General features: G+C 34.5%; 1 protein-coding gene across 2 annotated transcripts in view; it reads left to right on the top strand.

Moving 5' to 3' along the window:
• LOC130625678 (probable imidazolonepropionase) overlaps positions 1–23,464 on the top strand; it is a 33,745-nt gene that overhangs the window by 4,723 nt on the left and 5,558 nt on the right. The window contains exons 2-6 of one of the 2 annotated variants that reach the window (XM_057440778.1): positions 9,180–9,448; positions 10,125–10,189; positions 15,262–15,372; positions 22,340–22,509; positions 22,997–23,222. In XM_057440778.1, coding sequence (XP_057296761.1) covers positions 9,180–9,448; positions 10,125–10,189; positions 15,262–15,372; positions 22,340–22,509; positions 22,997–23,222 — 841 coding nt within the window. The remainder of the gene's footprint in view (positions 1–9,179; positions 9,449–10,124; positions 10,190–15,261; positions 15,373–22,339; positions 22,510–22,996; positions 23,223–23,464) is intronic. The other variant, XM_057440779.1, reaches the window with a different exon arrangement.

Raw genomic sequence — 23,464 nt, 5'->3', positions numbered from 1 at the left:
TCAGCAGATGAGTGTCGTCAGCAAAATGATAGGTCTCTGACAATTTGATACAATTATGCAGATCATTAATATACAACAAGAACAGCAGCGGACCAAGAACAGAGCCTTGAGGCACACCATGTAGAATGGCTTTAAGTTGAGATTTGAATTCACCGATTGAGACATACTGGAGACGACCAGTTAAATAAGACCTGAACCAATCATTTGCTTTTCCCCGAATACCATAGTGATTTAGCTTGGATAGAAGGATTTTGTGGTCAACAGTATCAAAAGCTTTTTGTAAGTCGACAAACACTCCACAGGCAAGCTCACCTTTGTCAAGGCAATGTCTAATGCGTTCAACTATAGTAAGCACAGCCTGTGATGTTGAATGCTGTTTTCTGAATCCAAACTGTTTGGGATATAGGATATCATGGTTGTTGAGAAAGCCTATGATTCTGTTGTACATAACCTTTTCATAGATTTTATCAATGTTTGACAATAATGAGATTGGTCTGTAATTTGACACATCTATAGAAGAACCTTTGTTTTTGTAAACAGGCACCACTCTGGATATTTTTAAAGATCTAGGAAAGATACCAGATTCAAACGAAAGATTGATCAAAATTGATATAGGTTTGGAAATATCATTTTCCAACAATTTTAGAATTTTGATTGGAATACTGTTTGGTCCAGAAGATTTTTCTGGAGAGATGTTGCCAATAATCCCAATGATTTCTTCTTGGGTAACAGGTGATAAGAAAATTGAGTCTGGGTTTGGGTTTTTGAGGTAGTCAGAGTACCTCTTGGATGTAGGTGGAATTTTGTTCCTAATAGAATTTGCTATGGATGTAAAAAAGTCATTAAAACTATTGGCAATATCAATCTGGTTTGTCTCAAGTTTACCGTCAACCTGAATGGAGGTAGGAATATTAGATTTCGACGGTTTCGTAGAAATAATGCTAAGAACACCCTCCCAAATTTTGTGCATGTTATTTGAAAAAAGGTTAAAGTAATTGGTGTAATGGTTTGTTTTACTTTGTCTGCATAAGCTGACAATCATGTTTCGGTAGCGTTTGAAAAGTTGTCGGAACTCTGATTTAGAATCTGGATCTTTGGCTTTAGTGAATTTCCGAAAATAAAAATCACGTTTACACATGGATTTTATGATGGCAGAAGTAATCCATGGTTTTTGTTGGGTTTTGATTTGCCTTTTGGTGAGCCTACCTGTGGGAACGTGTTTGTCAACAAGCTTTTGAATTTTAGAATTAAAAATGTCAAAACAGCTGTTTGGGTCAATTGGTCCAGGACTATTAAACTCAACACCCCAGTCAATATCCAGGTAATCTAAAATAAAATTATGTTCGTCAAATTTGGACCAGTTTTGGTATTGAATATTTTTTTCTGAGTTGTTAGTCAATTGGTCAGGTAATATAAAGAATTGAGGCAGGTGATCAGAGATCATGTGAATAAGGTTACCAGAGATTGATGGTTGACCAGTGACAGAGAAAAAAATATTATCAATTAATGTCTTGGAAGTCGCTGCTATTCTTGTTGGTAATAAGATCTGGGGAAGTATAAGGTGAGAGCCGAGTATATCAATGAAGGCAGAGAGTTCTGCATCTTCATTGAGTTTTAACAAATTTTTATTGAAATCCCCCAGTAGAAGGATTTGTTTCTTTTCAATGCTGACTTTATTGAGCAAGGGTTTTAAGAAATCACGATTAAAGGAATTTGTTGACATACAAGGATGTCGATAAATGCTACCGACAATTAAGTTGGTTGTGTTAGGCAAGATCATCTCTGCAAAACTTGATTCCAAGTATTTAGATTGGTACATAATGTCATCCAAGTCTGTACGAGGAATGAAATTATACTGGTCAGAAATATACAACAAGCTCCCTCCTGCTGAGGATTCAGTGGGGGTGGATAAGCACTGGTAACCTTCTATATGGTAATTGAAAGTTGGTGGTGAGCCTTTGATAAAGCGGGTTTCAGTAATACCAATAAAAGAGAACTCATGTCTCAAAAGGGTCAAAAGGGTGTTAAATTCATCAAAGTGTTTAGCCATTGAGGCAATGTTAAGATGAAAAGCTGAGAGCGACCTTGGATTTAGATTAAGATTGTTAAAGACCTCACATTCATAGTATTTACAACTAGTTGTATGAAAATTGATACTGTCAGCATCGTTGTCCATGCTATGAACAATACTATTAAGATCAGAAAGAAGGGATCTCACATTTTCATTAATACGGGATGTAGAATTTGGGGTTGGTTTTGGTTTACAATTTGACAGATGTTCTGAATCAAAAAATGGTAATGACCTGTCCAAACATTTTGGACAAGCCCAGTTACTAGAATTGTGAGATAAGGCATCAAATTCTGATACTGAAAGTCTAGAGCAGTTTTGAAAATGTATCCAGGAATTACAGATATCACAAAAAATTGATTTTTTACATGATTCATCAACTAGCTTTTTGCAGACATTACAACTAAGCATAAAAATTATATATAGGGGGGAAACAAAACTGGCAGCTTTAAAGGGACAACAGGGTCTAAAAGTACAAAAAAGAAAGAGAAAGTGAAAACTTACCAGTTAGAACAGGTTTTGGGCTTTAAACGATTTCACAAATAAAACAAACGCTATATACTGACTGCACAGCAAGCTTGCGCCATATTGAAGTTAAAATTACCTGAGCGTATATCACCGATAAGATTAAACAAACAAAGAACTTTAGGCGGGAAAATCGTGTGTAGCAGAAAGAAAAAAAAGTGAGATAAAGACAACAATCTAACTCTCTGTGTTTCCGTAGTTGAGCAATTCATTTTGGTAGAACCCAGGAAACCATTCAACTATTTGATTCACATGTGTAATTTTTTTGTGTTTTTCATCGGTTTTATCAAATTTTATAAAAAAAGCTTCATTTTGATATTTGTAACTGTATATGAGTTTGTTTCTTTTCAGTTGTCTGCATTCAAATCCCAGTCTTTGATAAAATTGATTCAAATTTTCGGAAATGTAGATTTTGCTGTTTGGTGGCAGCTTAATTTCCTCGAAATTTATATTTTCAGTTTTTTTTTTGTTTTCTAAGAGTTTTTGACAATTTTTGCGATTGACGAAGCGTACAATGGTTTTTTTTGTTTGATTTTTCTTCGCAGGAAGCCTATGACAAGACTCGATATCGGATTTCGTAACGTTGACCTCCATTTTGTTGAAAATCTCTATCATTTTATCTTCCAGTTGATCATCATCTATATCATTTGTTACACCTGAAATCTCAATATTGCTACGTCTGCCATATTGGTTTGTTGCCTCTGTAGTCAGTTGGAGATCTCTTAACTCTTTGTCTTGTTCATATACAGTATTTTCTAAAGCTTCGATTTTTTTTTGCATTTTCTTGTTTTGTTCGATCAAATTGCTTATAATTTTATTTTTCATTTCGTTCAAATCACAATCAATTTTTTCACTTTTTGAAGTTAGGTTATCAATTCGTGATTCAATATGATCAAAACCTTCTTTCAATTGTTTTTCAAGTCGAGCTATAGTCGGTCTCTCAGTCATGTTATTTGTCTCGGCACGTTGCTATGCTATTTCTTCAGAGCACGTCCGTCCTCATCGAAAGTCAGCAGACTTGAAATCAAGTCAGAGAAGAGTGAATGTCTTGATTGTCTTCCCTCTGATACAACTGTGTAGCCAAAAATATTTTGGTATATAGTTTATTAGTTATTCTTAAACTCAGGGACCTAGAAATAGTGTGAGTTTTTTTATCTTTTGATTTGTAAACTGGTCATAAGTAAGCAGGAGCTTCCAGCACACTGACAAGATTAGTCAAGTTTATTTCTCTGAAATCAGTTATTGCCATTGCCTTTCTTTGTGGTCTGTATGGTTGATAAAGATAAGATGCATTTCTTAAGAAATTCTCAAGCATATGCACTCTAACTTTCTTATACCATCTCAATGTTTTGCGCAGGGCAAAATTATATGATAACATTTGGTCACTTCTGTCAATTCCCGACATGCCTTCATTAATCTTTCACAATATTGGGCTTTATTTTTTCCCCTCCTCTTCTGTTGAGACTGACCATTTCAGCTTGATGCGCATTTGAGATTGTTAACACTTCTCTTTTGTCCTTTCATTTACAGACTGTTACTTTATTAGGTACCAGACTATATCCCCTTTCTTCCTTTCTTTTTTAAATAACAGATATCAATTCACATGAGCTAATTAAATAAGATATGTAAGTTTTCTGTTTTGACAAATGGTCCGTTAGTGAAACAGAATTGTAGAAATGATCGATAAACAAATGATATATATCCTATGTTATGGCTTAATCAGTTTCAACACTCCAGTGTGGCCTAAGTTATGTTCATCGTTGAACCCTTGACCCCCATAGATTTCTACGTTAAAAACCAAGCCATCAGAAGTACACAACTTGTAAAATTTGATACTGAACTTATAGTGTTTATTTTTTATTATATATAATATTGAAATTACAGACACTCTAGTCAGATATTTACTGGAACATTACGGAACATTCCAGAACACTCTAGACGTTTTTTCTTGTATACTAGTATCTTCTAGCAAGTTCCATGTAAAGACTATATATAAGCTGACTGTAAACATTTATGCATGTACATTGTGAAGTAAATATATCTTCAGAACCATAACAAATATTATTCAACAGGTTATGGGCCCAGAGTATTGCCCAGTATAACTGAAGATAGTGAGAAGAAACTTGTAAACAAAGTACGTGCACAACTTGACGCCATCTTGGAAATTTGTAGTTCACGGAATTTTGGTGATTGTTATCACGGAATCAAAACATTGGTATTCCGGTATTTAGTTGAAAGTATCCGGAGGAATAATGGCTGCGGAAGCAACGAAGATTCTTTTGAAACCGCTGAATGGATCAAATTATGCGACATGGAAGTTGCAATGTAAGATGGCATTGGTACGAGTAGGTTTGTGGAAAATTGTTAATGAAACTGAAGGTGCTCCTGCTGATGGCGAAGCAGCAGCGGTGAAATATGCATTGAGAAGAGACAAGGCATTGGCTACTATCGTTTTATCGATTGAATCGTCTCTTCTATATATACTTGGTCCGGATCCAGAAGATCCCGCAGAAGTATGGAAAAGGTTAGCCAATCAATTTCAAAAAAAATCTTGGGCCAACAAATTGGCATTACGTCGAAAACTTTATGCGTTAAAGTTAAAGGAAGGACAATCGGTACAGACTCACATCAAAACAATGACGGAGATTTTTGAAGAGTTAGCGATTGTTGGTGATCCTTTGGATGACGAAAATAAGGTGGTTCATTTGTTGGCAAGTTTGCCGCGTTCGTACGACATGTTGGTCACGGCGCTCGAAGCAAGTTCGGAGGTACCAAAAATTGACGTTGTTACAGAGCGACTGCTTCACGAAGAAAGCAAACAGAAAGACATGGTAGAAACAGAGCCAGGAATAAAGGCGATGACGTTAAAGCATCATCAGCGTAACCAGAAAGGTCCAAGGTGTTATCGGTGTGGTAATTACGGACATATTAAACGAAACTGTGATCTCAACAAGGCGGGAAATTATTCGAGATCGGATGGAAAGTTCAAGAAGAATCCCATGAACCAAAAAGCTTGTACCGCCGAAAAGGAGGAGTCCGACGAAGAAATCGAACTCGGATTTGTTGTCGAACATTCTTTAGTAGCATCCGAAAAGTTAAGCGATTGGATAGTGGACTCTGGAGCCACGTGTCATATGTGCAATGTCGAGAGCTTATTTGTTGACATTGTTGAACTCGAGGAACCACAGAAGATTACTGTTGGGGACGGATACTCACTGGAAGCTATTGGTAAAGGGACAGTGGAATTATTCGTGAACATCCCGGATGTAAAAGTGAAACAATGCCGATTGTATGAAACTTTATACGTACCACAACTGTCTTACAATCTTTTGAGTGTCTCAAAGGGAACAAAGTCCGGTAAGAGGTTTGAGTTTGGTCAGTCGGAATGCCGTATATTGGATGGCAACAAAGTAGTCGCTACTGCTACAAAGTCTGGAAACCTGTATCATCTCAACTGTAGTCGACAGGGAGAAGCGGAAAGCGAGTTTGCAATGTGTGGAAGTGACGACACAAAAGAATCAATTTGGCACCGACGTTACGGTCACCTTGGGGTTAAAAGTCTGGAAATGCTGGCAAAAGATAATTTGGTTGATGGATTTGAATACGATTCATTAAAGAATGCAAAGTTTTGTGAATCATGTGTTGATGGAAAGCAGCACCGGACACCTTTTCCAAAGAAAGGAGGAGTGCGGTCCAATGAATTACTTGGATTAGTGCACAGTGACATGTGTGGAAAGATTGAAGAGAAGTCACTTAGCGGAGCTGAATATTTTATCACCTTTATCGACGATAAGTCACGACATGTGTGGGTGTATATGCTGAAAAACAAAAGTGACGCATCATAAAGTTTTGTGGAATGGAAAGCAATGGTCGAAAAGTCAAGCGGTTCGAGAATTAAAGTATTTCGAACGGACAACGGAGGAGAATACACTTCAAATGAATTTGAGAACTATCTCAAAAGAGAAGGTATTCGACATGAAACAACAGTTCCAAAGAATCCAGAACAGAACGGTGTGGCTGAAAGAATGAACAGGACACTTGTGGAAATGGTGCGAGCCATGTTAGCGGATTCAAAGTTACCCAAGCGTTTTTGGGCAGAAGCATTATCAACAGCAAGTTACTTACGAAATCGTAGTCCTACAAGTGCTGTTAAAGGTATGACACCATATGAAGTTTGGACTGGACACAAACCAAATGTCAGCTATCTTCGTATATTTGGATGCAACGCTTACGCACTCATTCCAAAGGACGAGAGAGCAAAAGTGGATTCAAAGACGAAACGATGCATTTTCCTGGGATATGGTACGACAACCAAAGGCTTTCGGTTGTACGATGAAGTGAAGAAAAGAGTTTTCTTCAGCAGAGATGTTGTCTTCAACGAAACCAAATCACGAACTAAGGAGAAGGATGACAAAGAAGCTCCAAAAGAAGTTGTCAAGCAACATGAAGTGGAATTGGAATTGGAAGATAATGACGTTGACAAAAATGACAACGGTGAACCTTTACAAACCGATAGGCAGAGACGAGAACGAAAAGCACCAGATCGTTACGGTGATTGGGTATATGTTGCAGAAGAAGTACCAGATCCAAACTCAATCAAAGAAGCACTTCAAAGTGATGACAAAGAAAATTGGATCGACGCAATGAAAAAGGAAATCAAATCACTATACAAGAACGATGTATGGGATGTCGTTGAACTGCCGGATGGACGTACAAAACATATTGACATTAAGCATCACTACATACGAGAACAGATTACGAATAAGAAGATCACGTTGGTGTACTGTCCGAGCGAGGACATGGTTGCGGACGTATTGACAAAAGGATTGGGTCGTGTTCAATTTAATGAACTACGCGAAAGGAGTGGTATTTACGAACTATCTGACAGCGAGTGAGGAGGAGTATTGAAATTACAGACACTCTAGTCAGATATTTACTGGAACATTACGGAACATTCCAGAACACTCTAGACGTTTTTTCTTGTATACTAGTATCTTCTAGCAAGTTCCATGTAAAGACTATATATTAGCTGACTGTAAACATTTATGCATGTACATTGTGAAGTAAATATATCTTCAGAACCATAACAAATATTATTCAACATATAATGCCTAAAAATTAGTCATCCACGCCATAATATCATGGATTCATCGAGAGACAACTTTTTGTCAGGAGTAATGATTTCCAACATCACTTTGTTGAAGTGATCAAGAATTAATCTGACTTAAGCTAATCTATTATTTTTAAATTTTGGTTGATCACCAAATTGTAAAAAATGTATGACACTTTTAAAGGGTTTTCTACTTATAACGGGTTGGAAGAAATAATTCTTGTAAATCAGATCTCTGCTCCAGTACTTATTATTTGATAGCAATGGAATAAGTCCCATGGTGAAAGTTATTCCAATAAATCTTGTTTCATCCATGGTTACATCTTTCCACTCTGTATAATTGGATCGACGATGTAATGGACAAGAATTGTTTATTGTTTTATCTGATTACTCGTTTGTTTTTGTAACAAGCTCTAAAGTAATTGCTCAGTCAAGAAAAGTTCAAAAGCCAGACTTGCATTCGCAGGAACATCAATTTTGATACTGGATTCTTCGTTGAACCTCAAAATTTTGGACACTTAGGTTATCGTCTGACCATTCATCTTTTTCCTCCTCATTTGGCGCAACATTTTCAGTATTGCTTTCTCTATTTGCATCTGTGTTATCTGACAATAAAGGTGAACTGGTAGTATTCGCATTACTGTTTTTAGTTCCTCCACAAGTTCTTGGACATCTTTTTCGTGCTCTAGAACTTCTACCACATGTTTTTACTCTACCACATGAACCCCTAGTAACTTGTCTACCTTTCGTTGTTGTGGTTTCGGTTGCACCTTTATTTACAAGGTAATTTTTCTACCTGAAAAATTATTTTCAGGGTTAGAATCAATTTTTGAATAGGACTCTGATGGGAAGCTTTCAGATTTACCATCATTATCTAAGCTTCTTCTGCGTTGTATGTTTTAGCCATGGTAACTATAAAGAAATATGATTTGTAATTATGGTTAGTAAATAAAATGTTTTTACTAACATGCCTGACCATGCCCACTTTCTTATCACACAATCGCAATTCCACATCCTTTCTTCTTAATCTTATTTGAAAAGAACTGTTTATTTTGAAGAAAGGATATTTAATGCTATAATATACAAAATGATTAGACAAATAATCAAAACATGTTCAGGCTTCCTTTATTGTCCAATGGAAGTTGAGTAAGTGACGAATATATTCGTCTTCCATACTGGGTATAAGCGTACTTTGGAGGTATGGAAAACATAAATATTTGTTTGAGAATATATTTGTCCTCCGACCTGAGACATACCAAATCATTACACAGGACGATTGACAAATATATTCAGTATTCTTGGTTACACATACCATGATTAAAATATCTTTTTGGAAGCCTATAAAATAAGAAAAACGTTATGGTAGGGGTGCGGTCCTGGGGAAAGACAGCTCAAAGTCTTCCGTAGCTAACATGTTAAGTTGTATGTTTATTAAGGTATTTTAATATTATATAAATAGTTGTATGTTCTTTTCAGATTAAAAGAATTAAGTATGCAGCGTTTATTAATTCATCATGCTAAACAAGTTGTTAAAGTTTGTGAAAATGGTGAACTCGTGTTGTGTGGTGAACAAACAAAAACTGTTTCATTACTGGACAGCAAAGATGGTGAAACTGGCTATTCTTTAGTGGTGAATGAAAAAGGTGCAATTGAGGCAATTGGAAGTGACATTGAAATCAAAAAAAGGTTCTCTGATGGCTGTTTTACAAAAGAGATTGATGCCAGTGGAAAATGTGTGCTGCCAGGTTGTTATGCGTTATGTATTCTACTGTGAATTTTTTTTACAACTGAGCTGTTCTTAAAACCAAAACTTAATTTTCATTTTTAAGCCACATGAATTGTTATATTAATTTTAAATGATGTTGTAATCAAACTGTTACTTTTTTTCAATAGAATTTTTTGCAGAAACCTACAATTTTCAAAATATAATTTTTTGAGTAAACTTGCAAAAGTTATTTCAAAATATTATTTTGTTTTAAGACTTTAATTTTACGCAGAAAGTAAATTATTATTATTTTGTTAACAATGTTTCTTTTTTTTAAGTTTAATCAAATCCTATGTTCATACATAAATATGCTCAAAATGCTAAATAGAATAGATGTACATCCTGTCTGCCTTTATAAAGCTAATAAATACTACACCTCGATTAGATCCTGTGCATGATGTCATGCATAAATAGCAAAATTAGCACAAAAAATGAAAATTGACACTTTGAGGTCAACTTATTTTTTTGCAGGAGTTAAGTTTAAGTCTAGACTTTTTTAACCAACCAAAATTTCTTAACATAGTGGTAATTCCAAGACAGATAAAAAAGCTCTTCCATATTTGTTTTTAAGTGAGTGTTAAGCTTTAAGGTACATTAAACTTTAGCAGTTTAGTGTTTGTTTGTTTTCATAATAATCTTTCTATGCAATTAAACAGGTCTAATAGATGGCCACACACATCCTGTGTGGTTAGGAGACAGAGTGCATGAATTTGCCATGAAGGTAACTCTAATTTTTTTTATTCTTTTAATTTTAAACATTACTTGGTAAGCAAGCTAAAGTTAATCTAAAACCATGGATAACCAAAGGAATTAAAAAATCCATAGGGACCTCTATTAAAAAAGATTATTAATGCAAAAAATGAAGTAAATAAAGTAAAGTTATATACATACAGACAATATAAAATTCACGAAAATGAAATTAATACTATTATTAAGCTCAGTAAAACTAACTTTTTAAAAAGTTCTTCTAAGAAAACATTAAAAACTCTAAAGCCATTTGAAAGGGTATAAATGAAATCATTAATAATTGAATAAAGGCCAACCTAAGATATATTTGACTATACATAACATTATAGTTACAGATCTATCTCAAATTGCAAACTTATTTAACAAGTTCTTCAATTCTATTACCACCAAACTTCAAAACAAACTATCCAACTTCAGTGATTACGAAGACTTCATCTCAAGGAAACGTGTAACAAAATCATTTTTCTTCAAAGCTGAAACTCTCAATAAAACTTTACATTACAATAAAAACAGAATTTGGTATTCAAAAAGTAATTGTATCAGATGAACTGTCTTCTAATAAAAATTGTCAGTCTTTCTTTAGCCCAAGGATTCTTCCTCCTCCTTTAAAATTAGTAAAATAATATAAATTTTTTTAAAAAAAGGGTCAATCCAAAATGTGAACAATTATCTTACTAATACACTCCTTTCAAATAAAAAAAGAATTTTTGAAAAACTATTACATAATAAAAGTCAAACATGTATTTTTTAAAAGAAAATTTGCTTTCAGACATGCATCCAACAAACCATGCTGTAATAACTTTAATTGAAGGTTAACGTAGGGAACTTGATGATGGACAGTTTTCTTGTGTTGTGTAGATCTTTAGAAAGCTTTTAATACTGTACGCAAACTAGAACTATATAGTATTAGGGGTATTGTTATTAATTGCTTTAAATCTTCCTTACTAAAAGACATCAATTTGTAAATCATGAAGGGAAAAATTTTACTTTGTGTCATGTCCCTTACTATTTCTCAATTATAATAATCTTTCAAATGCTATAATATAAATCACATTTTTTGCTGATGATAGTCCTCTATTATTTTCCAGAAGATTAAATGTGTCAATAGTAACCTCAAAATACTGTTGTAATGTTTATGTACAAATAAAATATCTTTGAATGTTTCATAAACTAAGGTTATTATTTTTTGTAATGCCGGTAAAAATAGTCCAATTGTGAGTCTGGTATTAACTCACATACACCTCCTGTATTTTATGAACTCTGCATTCAAAGCTTACTACTCTTGTTAAGTCATTAAATGTTTTAACAATTTCTCAAGTTTTAAATTGACAATTAATAATAGTATTAATAATACTTTAATCTCAAATACTGTCTTAAGGTGCGCTAACCCTTTTTTAGCCGTTCAAACAGACGGATATTTCAGTCAGTGTATTATCAATACGAGCTTTCTTTATCATTTCCTGAAAATATTGGCATCATACACATAGAAACAGTTTTGTTTAATTTTTTAATTTTGTTGAGTTAGCAAATATACTGATTTATAAATATGCAATAAAGCTCCAACACGTGCCCCAAGTTTTTACAAACTTATGATTTTGCATTGACTTCTGTTTTAAAACAAACCTTGGTGTGTTCATGTGCCATCTTTGTTGTTATTAACGTTTTTTTAAAACAATTACGTCATTTCTTTTTGTACAACTTCGCAAGCGTGTAGACTAAAGCTACAGTACCGCTTGAATGTAACTTTACATGTACGGGAGTTTTATGACCTCGTGTAACGATCTCATGTCTACATAAAGAACCTTCATATATCTTTTGTGTACACACAAACTTAATTGCTTTCTATTGTTATCGTCGTGAGCGAGTCATAACAATCTCGGCAGAATTATAATTTAAAGAAGAATTGTTGAGGCTGAATATTTTTGGTCAAAGATAATAGTATTATAGCTATCAAGTGGTTATAAAGGAACAGTTGTTAAAGGAATTAAGTTAAATATGGCTCAGGTTTTCAGATGGGAGTTGCCTAAAAGCTGAATGACAAAACGTGCATTGTCACATTTTAAGCATAGATACAGAAGTCAGAAAACACCCCTCTAAACTAGCTTAATCACCTCTATTCAAGAACTCCAAACCAACACAGATCTATGAACTACCAAGACTGAAGTATGTGCTGGTTTAATAGACCTTTTCATCGATAGCGACAGCATTTTGAATTTCCCGCTTTCGCAATGCATCTCCGGACCACTGGGGTATCTGAGAAATCAAAACATTACAAGATTAGAGCCATTGGAGCTTGTTTATGCTTGGATTTTTGTGAAATTGGAATTAATGATCGCTGTGCTGTTGGAGCTTGTAATAATGCTCGAAAATATAAGAATAAATTAAGCCACATATCTCTGCATATAATGGGAGTCTTGGGCTAAAATTCTGGAAATGTCCTGATCCAAAGTTTTATTCTAAATGGGGGTTTGCATGTAATAGGAAGCATTTTATTTTTAAGAAACACAGTGTTATATGCTCAAACCATTTAGATTATGGAAGACCCACTGATGTTAGCCAACACCCTACATTATATTTGGAAGGATATGGTGAAGAGCCTGCTAGGAAAAGAAAACAACCAAAGGACAGGCAGGCATTACCTTGTGCATCCAAAAAGCGAAAGTTAGGCAAAATATCGACACCTACAAAATATGAAGCGTTTATAGGACCAGCCAGTGAAAAAGTAAAAGAAGAAATTATAACACCAGATACTGTCAGTGCTTTTGATTTTAGTGTCAGCGTTGATTTGACATCGCCGTCATCTTTCCTAGCTAGTTTTGGGGATTGTACTGAACAGTGGATAGAACATTCTAACAACGTTGCTGCACAATATCAGACCTATAGCACATATAAAAGTCATAATACCTTGAAAAAATTAAAATTTTGCGCAAAATCTGGTTCCATATCATACATATCACCTGCATATGCTGGTTCATGTAGTGACTGATTCATAACAGAAGACACAAATATTGCAAAAAAATTCACTCCTAATTTTATGGTACTTTTTGATAAAGGTTTTAGCGTACATGATTTGTTCCTATCACGCCAGGTAACCTGTGTTTTGCCCCCATTTGTTCGTCAAAGATACAGCTTACTCGATCAGAGGTGCTTAGTAATACTATACCAATATCAATGACTGATCTATGTGACCACATTTGGACAATAGCTGGAGCAATATGAATATGCAACCACCTTTGGTAAAATAATATTCAAGTACTCTCTTCAATTTGCAGAGAAATGTTAGGCTTTACAAACACCATCATAAACGGCTTTTTTTAAAGCCACACATTTTAAAAAAATGTTATTTATGGCATAGATGGCATAAAGCTGAAATTCCTTTGCTTTTACGGCAAACCGTACCATTATTATACAGTATGTTTCAAATGTTTTTTTATGTAATTAATAAATATAAAAGCATCACAGGGCTTTTAATATATATACTTTTAGGGAAGAAAGTGTTTGCAGAAAGAAACTTTTGCGGTTCTGCGAAAAAAGTTTCTTCCGCAAACACTTTCTACCCTTAAAGTATGTAAGGCATACTTCAGGATAAGTGCCACCCTTTGAAAGGCTAAGCCTGTTGCTGTATGTTTACATTATGCAGATTACCTATAAAATCAGAGATGTGTGGCTTTAAAAAAACTGTTTTATTAAAGCATGGGCACAGAAAATTTGTTTTTTGAGGCAAAATTTTAATCAGGATTGGGAGGGGGAGCAGCTGATCTAATTTCTTTTTTTCTTACCACTTTTGTTTTTTAGAAGTGCAAGTTTTGTTAAGTCCCAGTGATACTTTTTTTTCGACAAAATGTAGCAGTGCGAAAATATGCTTGCACGACTCGCTATATCCTGCAACACAGCCACACTCTCCAGTCACAATTTCACGACTGTCATAGTTTATGCACACCCAAACATTATAGGGTGTTTCACTAACTCTTGTTTGTGGCACTACATTACCTCGAATAAAACAATACTTTAAACAACTTCAAATACTGTTAAATTCAACATTCCTAACATGACCTGTAAACATCAGATTGTGGCCTTCTTTGCAACCTTTTTCTAAAATACTTTTTTTTGCATAGTCCCTGAGACAGCTTGTGGTAATGTCTGGAAAGTATAAGAATGAATTCACCCAGCCTAATTTTAATTCCTCAGGAAAAGGAATTTTGATATAATCAACATAATTTTGCACCTATTCGATCCTGTATCTCTCTGCTTTTCTCCTCCAAGGACGGTAACACTGGAAGTTTAAGTAACTAAGCAGTTAGGACTTTCTTAATTAAATCAGCTTTTCTACTCCCTCCCCCAGATAAAGATTTGCCTCGGGAACACAAATTTTTCTTAAGTGCCTTTACATTCCATTTTATTAATTCTTTTTCAGTAAAAACCATGATTAAAACAAATACAACCCAACGCAATCCAACAAATTCTTTTGTTGACACTAAGATACCCCAGTCGTCCGAAGATGCATTGCGAAAGCGGGAAATTCAAAATGGTGTCGCTATCGATGAAAAGGTCTATTGAAATAAAGTTACTCTTAGTTTAGCACAGTTTGTTTTAAAGAACAGAAAGTCACAACATGTGTTAAGAAATGCATGGTTCTAATAATAACCGAATGACTAATGCTTAAAATAGGGTTTATAGGTTTGGGTACTCACTAACAATTGCTCGTTTAGCTAATGTTAGACCATAATTATTTTGCCTTGAAACAATGTCTATAAAAACTGAAATCAACTCAATTTTGGTAATACCGTTACGCTATTTTTTATAACACGTATCCTACTTTTTTGGTTTTGTTTAGAATGTAATCTTACTCCACTTACATCATTGCTGGTTAGGTCCTTTATGTTGTGTCTTATTTAAGGATAACATCACCATCGCCAGGTTAAAATTTGCAACAGATCTTTTATATCAATGTCTTTACTTAATACTATTAACTGCTTTAGTATGCTTGTCAAGCAGAGGTTTTTTACGGGTTGTTTAAATCTTATTTTTTGTGACTTTATTTTGTAGTTGGCTGGAGCCACCTACATGGATATTCATAAGATGGGTGGCGGTATACACTTCACCGTGCAGCATGTCGAAGATGCAACTGAAGACGAACTATATGATGCTCTTTTGAAGGTATGCAAAATGTAATGCTGGAGGGTGACAAAACACAAATGCACAGACATTTAAGGAACCGATTAAATCAGCCACAGCTTAATTACTTTTTTACACAGTTTGTATTTTGTATCAATTAGATTTTTTGAAACTTACTTTGAAAGATTGACAAATGGGAAACTTGTTTGCATTTGAAAGGGATGGAATGGAAAAAAAGAACACTATTGTAAAATCAAGAAATTAACAAGGAGAGTTACGCAAAACAGATAATTAATTTTTCTTGTCTTGTGTTAATTGCCAATCTCGAGACTAAATGATATAAAATCTGGTAGCACATGTTTTTCTGGGAACAAAACAGAACAATTTACTTGTTATTCTTTTATTATGCTGACAGCCAAAATACATATTAAAATATTGTTTTTAAAATAAAGTTTATTTTGAATAGAAGTTTAGCCTGATGTTTAGACTTATACAGAGGAAATTACGATTTTTGTATTAGAAATACACAACAGGAATTTCCTGACGCCAGGAAAGTGACAATTTTTCTATCAAACTATGTTTCATTTACTTCAGGTTGACCTTTGTTTCTGTAACCCTTTATTTCTGAAATTCTTGACCACCAGTGTAGTTCTTCCATTGTTATTTTTTTCATCAATATAGTAATATTTTTCCTATATTTGTTATGTGACAATTATTTATTTGAGAGAATAAAAAAACAAATATTCAGATCAACATAATAAAACAACACTTTTTTACTGCAAGTTCTTGCCACTGTAGAAAATACCTACTGAAAGTCAGGAAAGTTCAGTTTGACTGTTGTCTAAAGGTAATAAAAAATAACGTACTTCAGACATAGTAAAGATGGCGTACGGATCAAACGTGTGGATGTATCTGTACGTGTATCAGATGAATGTAAAATAAAGTGGCAATATATCTCACAATAACACTTAAGTACACAAAAATAACACACCAATGAGACCAGTTTTATCGATGCCAGGTTCTCCATATTACAAACTAGCAAACCAGGTAGCAAAGTGGCTGTCAGTAGTAGATGAATGCAACATCAATTCTTCCACGAAACAAATATCCGATCTAATTACACATCTCCAACTTGCAGAAAATGAGGAACTTGTGAGTTTTGACGTCACATCCCTATATACAAATGTACCACTGAACGAAGCAATTGATGATTGTACCAGTCTTTTATATTCTGGAAAATACGAAAAACCTCCAGTAGATCGAGAAACTTTTCATAAATTAACCTTACTATGTAGTAGCAATGTAGTTATGTCGACTCATGATGGATATTACCAACAAGTCGATGGATTGGCAATGGGGAGCCCACCAGCTCCAATGCTTGCTAATGGTTGGCTCAGTAAATTTGACGATATTATCAAGGGAGATGCAGATTTATTCGCGAGATATATGGACGATATTATCAGAAATATCAACAAAGATAAGATCCAGGAAAAGTTGAATGAGATTAATAATATTCACCCATCACTAAAGTTTACTATCGAGCGTGAAAACAATGGAGAAATTGCATTTCTAGACATGTCTATAAAAAGAACACACGGAAACCTTGTCTCAAAGTGGTATACAAAACCAACTGACACTGGTTTAACACTAAATTTCCACGCCCTTGCACCAAAACAATACAAGAGATCGGTTGTGTCTGGACTTGTACATAGAGTCTATAGAGCTTGTAGCAGTTGGGAAACATTTCATGAAAGTCTGAAAAAGGCTAAAGGAATTCTAGATAACAACCAATATCCCGCTGAATTCTACGACCCCATTATTTTAGACACATTGAGAAAAATCATTGAAAAGCCGATTCCACAAACTGATCAGGACGAAAAAGAAAAAGAAAAAGAAGAAGAGGAAACAGAAGAAAAATTGTTATTTATTCAGTATCGTGGTAAAGTTTCGGATAATTTCAAACGAACGCTTAACAACATCAAAGCTCCGTGCAGAATTATATTCACGCTGAATAAACTGAAAAGCTGTCTACCATCACTAAAGCCAACAGTCGAAAAATCTTTGAAAAGTGGCGTAGTATATAAATTTTCATGTCCAAGATGTTCGTCTTGCTATGTCGGTCAAACAAGCCGTCATTTGATATGTCGTTTCAAAGAACATCGACGAAATGGCCCGGTTGCGGATCATTGGAAAGAATGCGAACGTGAATTGTCGATTGATGACGTAACGATCTTGTGCTCAAACTCAAAATCAACGTATCATTTAATGACTTTAGAGGCTCTTTTCATCAATCAATTGAAACCATCTTTGAATACAAAGGATGAATATAGATTCAGGCCGCTGGTGATTAAATTTTAATTATGACGTGGGTAATTACGATTTAATTACCATCAGCTTTTTTCTGATTTGTGTACAGTGTATGATGCTATGTATGATATGCATGAAAAAACTTTATTATTTTAATGTTTTTAACAGTTTTTACTGAATATGTTTTTTATATTTTAGACCTGAAGATGGAATAAATTTCCGAAATATATTGTTTAATAAATATAATCATTGTTGGTCATTTTGATTGCAAAATAACACTTAAATAAATATTATATAGCATGGACGTTTCAAGAGAAAAATTAACTTTCTGCTTTTTTATAATTACTTGGAGGAGATATGAAATCTGTCCAGGAATTAGATAATTTTGATAACTAAAACATTGACATTTGTACAGTCAGTAAGACTCATATTCAGCCGGATGATGAAAGTGGTTACGACATACCGGGGGGTACATTTATTAGCCAACCTAGGCCCCATGAACCCGTAGATGGCGTCGGTGCCTATGTATCCTAAAATGTAAGATGTAAAAGATATTTTCATTTGGAGAGACCAGAAACTCTGGCTGAAAATATTTGGTATTTCGCGGGAATAAATTTTCGCAGAAGGCCAATTTTAAGATATTGGCCATTTCGCTGGAGTAAACTTTTACGGATAGAGTTTTCCTGAAAACTTTGCCTGAATAAACTCTAAAATAAAGATAAATAAAACATGATTTTTTATTCTATGTATATTTTCAGTCAGTGTCTATAATCTCATTGGCTAATGTTACGGGTGTTATCACGATGTTCTTCGTCTCGTTCAATATTTAAATAGGAGCCCAAAATCACTTTATTTCCAGGCTCTGTATATGTGTCCTTTATCCTTTTTTTGTATCTTTCCACGAGGAAAAGATTGATGCAAGCGCCAGAGATGACGTAATCGCTTTACATGCGATCTATGTGTATGTATGTATGTATAGAATCTTTATCATCAGTCGTTAGTCGAAAAAATATGGGCTTGGAGTGGTCGATTTCCGAGTCATTTCTACTAGCTACGAAGAAAAATCAATATCTAAAAGGTCGAAATAGATGAAATAGAGCGAAAAACTGCTACGAATCCGGAAAATACGCATCATTGAATGGCCCAGCTACTACCGTAGGAAATTCAACCAACGTTTTCTTCCCTCAATGAAATTACAATTCAGACATTCCAAAGCAAAGTTGAGGCTGACCTAAAAGCCGCGAAAACAAAAGGAATAACACCAAAAAAAGTCATTCCAATGGACAGTAGATCTGGCCGACCATTGCTGCTACGGGGTCTTAACTTGATAGTCCGAAAATATCTTTTAACAGGAAGCAACCGAGCAATTATTAAAAGCCGCTATCAAGAAGTATCAAAATGTTGGTGTTAACATCGATCTTGATTCTTCCCAAAAGTTTATTTGAATGGTTTTGTCTAACGAAAAGTCACCTCAGCTAAAGTAGGCATTCCTGTAGAAGCAAGAAATGAGATGGAATATCAATTCCACCGTGACATTGTTTCGCAGGTTGAACGTTATCATATACCAAGCTTCCTAGGTATTACCTTAGATCAAAAACCTCAGATGTTATTCAAAGCAAACGATTGCACGCAAAGGGTGTTAAAATGTCACTATCGTAGGAGCAAATGACAAAAGCAACATTACATCAATGTTTGGTATCAGCCTTTTGAGTGAATTCTAACCTATACAATTAAAATAAAAGACAAACCAGAGTCTGCCATGATTCAATATTCCCGACTTTTTCTCGCTTAGCGTGAATAGGAGGCACTATATAAATGCGAAAGAATCACTTAAATTCTTCATTGAGATTGTCATTTTATATATCAAATCAGAGCGATCATCAAGTAATCTGTTAGAAGATTAATATGCATTGGTCATAATGGATGTGTTTACGGGTCAAAAACCAGTGAGGTACTAGATCTTTCAAGGGATAATGAAGTTCTACTCACGAATGTTCAACCCAATATGTTTTACCAACCGTTATACTTGACTGACAACGGCTGTGCGAAGCGATTTATGGGTCGAAAGTTTAATGATTGGGACACTGAAAAAATCAGTCCCCAATTGGCTAAAGGTACCCCTGTTGATGAAATAGACATATAGTTACGCTTGTCTTTAATAAAACCGCTGCATGCAGGGTGGACAGTCGACTTATATAATTATGACATCAGCAGAAGCGAAAAAGATAATACTACTTTCTCTGGCATTTAAGATGCAATAACCTTGGGATTACACGCATTACCGTCGATCGACCCATTTAATGACATTGCGCCAATGATGGTGGAGTCAAATAAAAATCCAGTTCTTCTTATGTGACATTAATTAAGAGTTTAAATCGATAGGCTACTCGAGAGATGGGTCCAGGAAGAAACTTTCGCAGATCACAAATTTTGAAAATTTCGCAGAATTAACTTTGGTCTTGAATATTCTCACCCTAAACTACACAACAGATGAAATCTCCCACAAGAATCACGGAAACGTCATCCACTTTGATTGACATTATTGTAGTGTTAAAAAAATGCTCAACAAGAATACCGGCCTCTATCGCAGATCATGAAATGATTGGATGTATATGTAAACAAAACTTTACAAAATATGAAAAAAAACAAAATGAAAAGCCGAAACTACAAAAATTACAATCCAAATACACTCTCTGATGTGTTAAATGAAAATGACTGGGACACAATCTATTGCATTAAAGATGTAAACAAGGTATAGAATTATTGAAACTAAATACTTATTCCTCCTTTAACAAACGTGCTCCTTTGATAAAGAAAAGAGTCAGAAGAAAACCTTGTCCATGGATGACAACACAAATACGAACAAAAATGATAAAGAGAGACAAAGCTTCACGTGAAAGTCGGAAATCGAAATCCGAGCCCGATATCAAATCACTACAAAATGCTGAGAAATGAAGTAAATAATCTGATAAGAAGTGCAAAAAGAACTCACACAAAAACTCACAACAAAAAAACGTAAGAAAATAAAAGTGATCCAAATGCTTTTGAAAAAGTTATATGGCGATACATAATTAAGGAGCGACGAAAAACCTTCAGAATGCACTTTTACTGTGAACGGTAAAAAACCCTCAACAAAAAGAAAAATGCAAATGGCTTTTGTACGTTTTTTATATCAATTGTACTAAAATTGAAAAAAGATACACTTTCCTTTAAAAAGCTTCGGTTTGTTCTATCATCGACCAAGTATTACTTATATAAAATTGAGATGGAATCATGCCTGGAGTTCCTTAAACGTAGTAAGGCAACAGGACTTGATATTTTTTCTCCTAATCTGTTAAAGGATACAGCATCAGTGATTTCAGCTCCTCTGTGTCACCTCATAAATTTATCGTTACGTATATGGAAAAAAGCAAAGGTAAATCCTGTCTTCAAATCAGGGTTCTGATAGTTGTTTCGATAATTACAGGCCTGTATCTATTCTGCCTGTTGTGTCAAAAATATGGAAAAAGTTGTGTGAAAACAACTAACATTATATCTGGATAACAACAAATTACTAAACGATTGTCAGTTTGGATTTCGATCAAATCGTTGCACGGAATTAGCTGCTACCCTACTAACTGATGATATCAGGGAATAAAAAAATATCATGCTATGGTATTTATGGAAAAGAATACTTTGACTTTCTTTTTAATTGATCTCAAGTTATCTCATATCATGGCATGTATTCTAAAGAATGTTCAGTTCCACAAGGGTCTATTCAGGGCTCATTGCTTTTTGCATTGTATCTGAATGATCTAAACACACACATTAAACCATGTCGTATTATACAGTATGCTGACGACAATGTTATCTATTATGGCGGAAAAACAATTGAAGATCTTAAGAGCAATCTTTCCTCTAATTTCACTGCACTTTCTGAATATTGTTTGACAATGAACTGAAGCACTTATTTTTAGTATCAGCCAGGGAGTTAAAAATCCTTCAGGACCATAAAACATTACTTTCAGACATTTCACTATAAATATAACTACATTTTACAAGCACTTGGGAATCCAAATTGACAACACTCCTAATTTAAACAGTCATTTCAATAAAACTTATAAAGCCACTAGTCGATTAAAACCTTTGCAAATAAGATATCGGATGGACCAGTGAAGGGCATAAACTATTTACTGCACCATGATACTACCTATTTTTAACTACTGCCATATTTTATTACTCGATTTATCTAAAACACAAGAGCTTGCCTGTTCAATCTTTGAGAATCGTGCTAAAAATATTGTTTATGGGTGAAATTCACATAAAATGCTTCCAAGCAGTATAAAGAAGGCTCGAGCTTGCGAATTTGTGAGATAAGTTTAGGTGGAAATATCATTGAAAATTTTGCAAATTACTTTTGTGTGCTTAACCATAAAAAATCAACAACCTACATTTGATCAAGCTTTCGCTGTACAAAACGAAATACGGTCAAAGGAGTGTAAAGTTATCAGCAGCAAAGGTTTATAACAGCATTTCACCAGTTATTTGAAAAGAAATAAATTCGAAAACATTCCCGCTTTTAGTATTATTTCTAAATAATAAAATAAAAACACTGTTTCCTTTGTGAGAAGGCTTTGTGGCAATTACTTCCTTTTAAATATGAATGCGAATTTTAGTGGGAAAAATATATTAAATTGAAGTAAAATTAAACTTCCATTCTTAGAGATTGCATGCCATGCTTCGATGTGGGACAACAACAATCGAAGCAAAAAGTGGTTATGGTTTGGACGCAAAAAACGAGATAAAGATGCTGCGTGTGTTAACTCGAGCGCAAAAGGAATTTCCTATGATTGAAATATCCAGTACATATTGCGGTGCTCATGCTATTCCAAGGTAACATAAAGTTTAGGTTATAAGACTGGAAAACTTACCCTAATTTCACTACAAACTGCTGGACATAGTTAGAACCTTTTACTCTAACTTCACTCTAAGACTGAAGAAATATCAAGGCCAAAACCTTTAGTTACTGTGTATGATGTACGGGTTGCTCAATCTGTCAGAAATTTTAGGGATGATAATAAATTGCAAAAATATTCCCCGAATCTCAAGAATAGCTCACTATTATCAGTAATTTATTTGATATGTCAGGAAAATGTAAAGAATTTAATATCGAGTGGACCTTGATTTAATTTTTTAGTGACCCATAGAGATCCTGTTGTTAATTTTAATGCGCTACCATACTGCCCTCTCCTTTATTTTTCTTTAACTTTCTCTTCTTAAGATGATAAACTCTCCTTTCCTTTACTCATATACCCACTAAGAAGATGATGAAAATACAGATTTTGTTCTCAGTATGTTATGTTGCATTCTTTTCTGGCAGAGGCAAAACAATGGAAGAAGCTACAGATGATATTGTTAACAACCAGATCCCCACTATAAAAAAACTCATGGATCAAGGCCAATTACTCGTTGATAATATTGATGTGTTTTGCGAAAAAGGAGTTTTCGATACAGAAGCTAGTCGACAGATATTAGAAGCAGGCAAGAAAATCGGTTTGCACATCAACTTTCATGGGGACGAACTACATCCTATGAAATCTGGAGAGGTAATGTCTGTTTATTCGAAGTTACTCATAAAGAAGGTGTATGACGACGGAAATCTTAAATCGTAAAATCAGACTATAGGTGGCCTTCTTTCATTGAATGATAGAAAGATCTATAATTCTGTAGAAAAGCGCCTTGGATGAATCATTTCTGTCTAATACAACATCTTGTCGGGTTTTGCTTTTTTATAAGTTTAAATGTCATTTGTTACATTTGTATTGATTGTATCTAGGCACTTTCTTTG

Source organism: Hydractinia symbiolongicarpus, chromosome 14, assembly GCF_029227915.1.
Source record: "Hydractinia symbiolongicarpus strain clone_291-10 chromosome 14, HSymV2.1, whole genome shotgun sequence".
NCBI lineage: Eukaryota > Metazoa > Cnidaria > Hydrozoa > Anthoathecata > Hydractiniidae > Hydractinia > Hydractinia symbiolongicarpus.
Note: the sequence above shows the minus strand (reverse complement) of the source record. Positions and strands in the feature narration are given on the sequence as shown.